Source organism: Arachis ipaensis, chromosome B09 (genome assembly GCF_000816755.2).
Source record: "Arachis ipaensis cultivar K30076 chromosome B09, Araip1.1, whole genome shotgun sequence".
Lineage (NCBI taxonomy): Eukaryota > Viridiplantae > Streptophyta > Magnoliopsida > Fabales > Fabaceae > Arachis > Arachis ipaensis.
The window spans coordinates 14,944,374-14,949,047 of record NC_029793.2 but is presented as its reverse complement, the minus strand read 5'-3'; the positions used below and the strand labels follow the sequence as shown (position 1 = coordinate 14,949,047).

General features: G+C 25.6%; 1 protein-coding gene across 2 annotated transcripts in view; it reads left to right on the top strand.

The window, feature by feature from the left end:
• Window positions 1-4,424, top strand: part of LOC107616749 (acid phosphatase 1) — a 6,821-nt gene extending 2,397 nt beyond the window's left edge. For both annotated transcript variants that reach the window (XM_016318679.2, XM_016318680.2), the window contains exons 3-4: window positions 3,529-3,741; window positions 4,152-4,424. In XM_016318679.2, coding sequence (XP_016174165.1) covers window positions 3,529-3,741; window positions 4,152-4,329 — 391 coding nt within the window. In that variant the 3' untranslated portion in view covers window positions 4,330-4,424. The remainder of the gene's footprint in view (window positions 1-3,528; window positions 3,742-4,151) is intronic.

The window sequence follows — 4,674 nt, the reverse complement described above, 5'->3', positions numbered from 1 at the left end:
AAGGATAGTACAAACATCATTTAATACTTATATTAATACTCGTAATATTATAATATTAACTAATAATAACTTACGAGTATACTACATGAAAACCAGAAGTCATCACCTATCAGTAATTCGTATAGAATAGAATAATTCTGTATTCATATTTATAATCAAATTCTATAAAAATTTAATCAAATTAATAATATATATAATCAAATTTCAAAAATAATACAATTAAAATAGATTTGTGTTTGTAGTCAAAATAGGAATAAATATATAAAAGTACATCTATGCACGGATACGGATATGAATACGAAAACAACACAACATAGGACACGCACACATACACGCGAATTTTAAAATTGTATAAAATACGGAGACACGCATGCATATAAAATATAAAGTATTTTTTAGATAAATCGTAATGATATTTTGATATTTTATTGATATTAAAATATAAATTATTTTTTTAAATGTCTTATTTTAATTATATCAAGTATTTAAAATATTTTTTGTTTTAATAAATAATAATATATACTATATTTAAATTTATTTCAAGAATATATGTTAAGAACAAGACTGAACACGCTGATATGTGATGGTATTTAAGTGTGTCTAAACGTGTTTGGAGAAGAATTTTTTTATTTTTTATTAAGATATGGTTGGACATAGCTGTCGGATGAGTGTCGATAAGTGTCATATCCGAAATGTGTCCGACATGTGGTAATACACTAATAGTAGGTAATTTATTGTATTTACGAGAACTTTAATTATTAGAGACCACTTCGATAAAGACACTAAAAATGTCTTTTTTTTTTTTTTAAAGACGTTTACATATGCCATGATATTATTGGACATCTTTTATTAAACCGGTTAATAATTTATTTGTTAATAAACCAGAACAAAATCGGTTTATTATAGCAATAATAATAAATCCAATTATTCGCACTATAATTATTAAACCCGATTTGATCTGATCGATTTACACAATTTAAACCGAATTATATTTAAATTTTTTTATAAAAAGACAAATATATCCCTGATTTTTGTTTTAAAAAAATAAAAAAAAATCATGATCCAGTAGGTTATGTAAATTAGTCGATTCGACCGGATCAGATAACAATTAGATTTATTGTTATTGTTATAAAAAAAAATAGTTTTATTCTAGTTTGTTAAGAAATTAAAAAATAATCGATTCATTAATATGTTCAATAATAATGCGACACATAAATGTCTTTACAAAAAGACGTTTTACGCATCTTTATAAAAACATCCTCCTTAATTATTTTCGTAGGAAAAAGTTTTCTTTTTTTATCAAAAACATTTTCATTAAAAATTATGATCAAAACAGAGATAGCCATGAGGGCAATATAGGGCTGGCAATAGGTAGGGTCCTACGAGTTGAAAATTTTATTAAAACTCTATCTTATCGGGTTGAGAATCTCTTAGTCCTAACCCTACCCGCACCCTAAAACTCTAAATCCTATCCTATCCTATCCTATCCTATCTTACCCTGCTCGCAGAAATATCAAATTTTTTTAAACTAAATATAAAATTCAATCATTTCGAATTTTATACATATTAATAATATAAAAAATAAAAAACTAATACTCTAAATTACTAAATTAACTAATTAATTTAGTGGTTGTTCCACTCTCACTTCCTTCACTATATACCTAATTTTTAAAAAATATGTGTTATATATGAAGTGCGGATAGGGTAGGGTAGGGTACACCCTAAACACGTACCCTACCCAACCCGCAATCATTGACGGATGTATGTGTGTGATTGTAGGGGCAAGCGCCCCCACTACAATTTGAAATTTTTTTGAGTAGTATATGATAATTATATTTATTTGCCTCCACTAAATTATTGAATTTGACCCCACAATAATTTTTTATTCAATTTTTGGTACTTCATAATCAATTTAAGAATTTCATATTAGATGTTATTAGAATGATCAATTCTCAATTTAAATTAAATTTGTGTTTTTTTTTAGAAATAGACTCGAAAGAATATTATTTATCTTTTTTTCTATATTAGTTTTTTTTTTTTGTAACAACTGCGTTAATTGAAAGAACTTTTACTATGAATCTCAATAAGAATTGGTTTCTAATTTTATGATAAATAAATTTTTAAATAAGTATTTACTTGTATATATATAAGAATAATATTACACATCCAAGTCTTTTTATGAACTAAGTCTAACCAAGTTAAACAACAAGACTTAGAATAATGTTAGTCATAACTGATTTTTGTTATCTTAAACTAACTTGATTGAATTTGGTTAACAAAAAAATATAAATGTGTTGCATTATTTTATATAAAAAGAAAGATATTTCGATTGTTATTGTTAAGAAAAAAAATTACTTAATTTTTTTAAAATATAAAACCTAAATAATAAAATTCTAAATTATATGTTATTATTTAAATTACTATTTTAGTGTTTTAATTTATAAATTAAATATTTTAAAAACTAATCATATTATATGTACATAGAAAATAATCACCTATATATATATATATATTGAAATAAAAAATATACATTAAAAATAAATTAAATAATATATGTATTTATATATCGCAGCGAATTGAGTAGCCTACCCTACTCGAATGGGTTGGACCGGATTTGATACCCGCAAGTAGAGTATGAATTACCAGCCCTGGACTAATAGCAGTAATAAAGAATGGAATTTTCTAATAAAATACGAAATTATTTTACCATAAAAAATGGTAAAGTTGTTGGGCTGCGGTTGTCCTATTAGATTCCTGTGAGGCCTGCATTCACAAATCACACATGCTCTGTCGGCATTGAATTAAATAATAGTAAAAGTATGTTTTTTTTTCTGATGTTTGTAATTTTTTTAAAATATTTTTAATATTTATTTTATTTCTAATATTTTAGATAAAACTAATATTTAAAAGTAATTTTGATATAAATAAAAAATATTAAAAATAAAATTAAATGTCATAAATATTTAAAAAAAATTATAAACATTAAAGACAAAAATTATAGGTTATCCTTTAAACAATGACTTCATTTCTTTACTTTATTGGTGTTGACTCACATCACGTCATCACTCTTCACATTATCTTTTTTTCCCCTTTATTCATTTAAAAATCAAAAGTTAATTAATGTGTTTAAATGTATTAATTCTTAATAAATTCAAAAAATTAAATAGGCCATTTTTTTAATATAATTTGTTTAAAGCTCGACCCTCTGCGGAAAGGAGTATTAAGGGTACAAATATAACAACACTTAAAGCATGTTAAGAAAAATAAGAACTTACTAAGTTTAAATCTAACCCTCAGTATCATGATCTCGTTATTATATGAAGCAACCTCATTGCTCCTTCGACATATCACATAGCCATCGGGGCAAAAGAGAATTGATTACGTAGTTTTATTAATAATAATAATAATAATAATAATAATAATAATAATAATAATAATAATAGATTTTTTATATTTTCTGTTGGAACAAAAGTAAAAGTAGTTAGATTATGGGTGATTTATCAAATTTGAAAAAATATATATATACAGGTGTGACCCATATGATCCATCAGGGTTCAGGGCATGGGCAATGAAAGGATGGTGCACTGCAATTCCATCAGTGTTAGGGATGTTCAACAAGTTAATAGATAAAGGATTCAAAGTGATTATGCTCACCGGAAGAGACCAAGAGACTCTTGGTCAAGTCACTAGGGACAACTTGCATAATCAAGGCTTCATTGGCTATCAAAGACTCGTCATGAGGTAATAATAATACTGTTTAGCTGAATAGAAGTTCAAAATTGAAGGAATCTTTATTTTCTTCTATTAAAATGAATTTAATACTAAGTTGAAGGAATGATAAATATAAAAGTATGGACTTTTGTTTGTAACATTTGTAAAAAATGTCCATTGCAGGTAGACAAGGTAGATTTATAGTAATTATAGAAAAAAGTTCTTAATTTTTTTTATTTTAATAAAGATATAATAAATATAGAATTTAATTTTGATACACTAACAGTATAAGTCTTTCAATCAATCTATTTTTTTGGATAATCATTATAAAACCAATAAAAAAATTATTTTTTTTTACGTGAAATTAGATGCATGTGTAACACTGTTTTATACTGACAATATATCAAAAATAAATTAATAAATATTTTGACCCTTTTCAGGACCGCCGCAAATAAAGGGCAAAGTGCAGTAAAGTATAAATCAGAGGTACGGAAGCAATTAGAAGATGAAGGTTACCGGATATGGGGGAATGTGGGTGATCAATGGAGTGATCTTCAAGGAAATTCTCCTGGAAACCGCACATTTAAGCTCCCTAATCCCATGTATTTTGTTCCTTAATGTTTTGTTAATGCACGGTTAATATTATTATAAGCAAATGTTCAGCTATGTTATATTCAGCTAACAATTCATAAGGCTGTTCCCTTCTCTTGTTCTTCGAAATAACATACCATAAGTCATCTAATTATATAATTCATCAATTATTTGAAGTCATTTAAGTCATTGAATTTGACTTTTTTTTTTTAATTATAATGTTAGTGCATACCAATTAAATTTATAAAATTTGAGTAAAGTACCATTTGTATCCATGGAAGTTGAAAACGCTGACAAATATACCTACGAGAGAAGAAAACTACCAAATGTAACCATCAATCATGACATCAGTGGAACGAAACTAACCAAGCC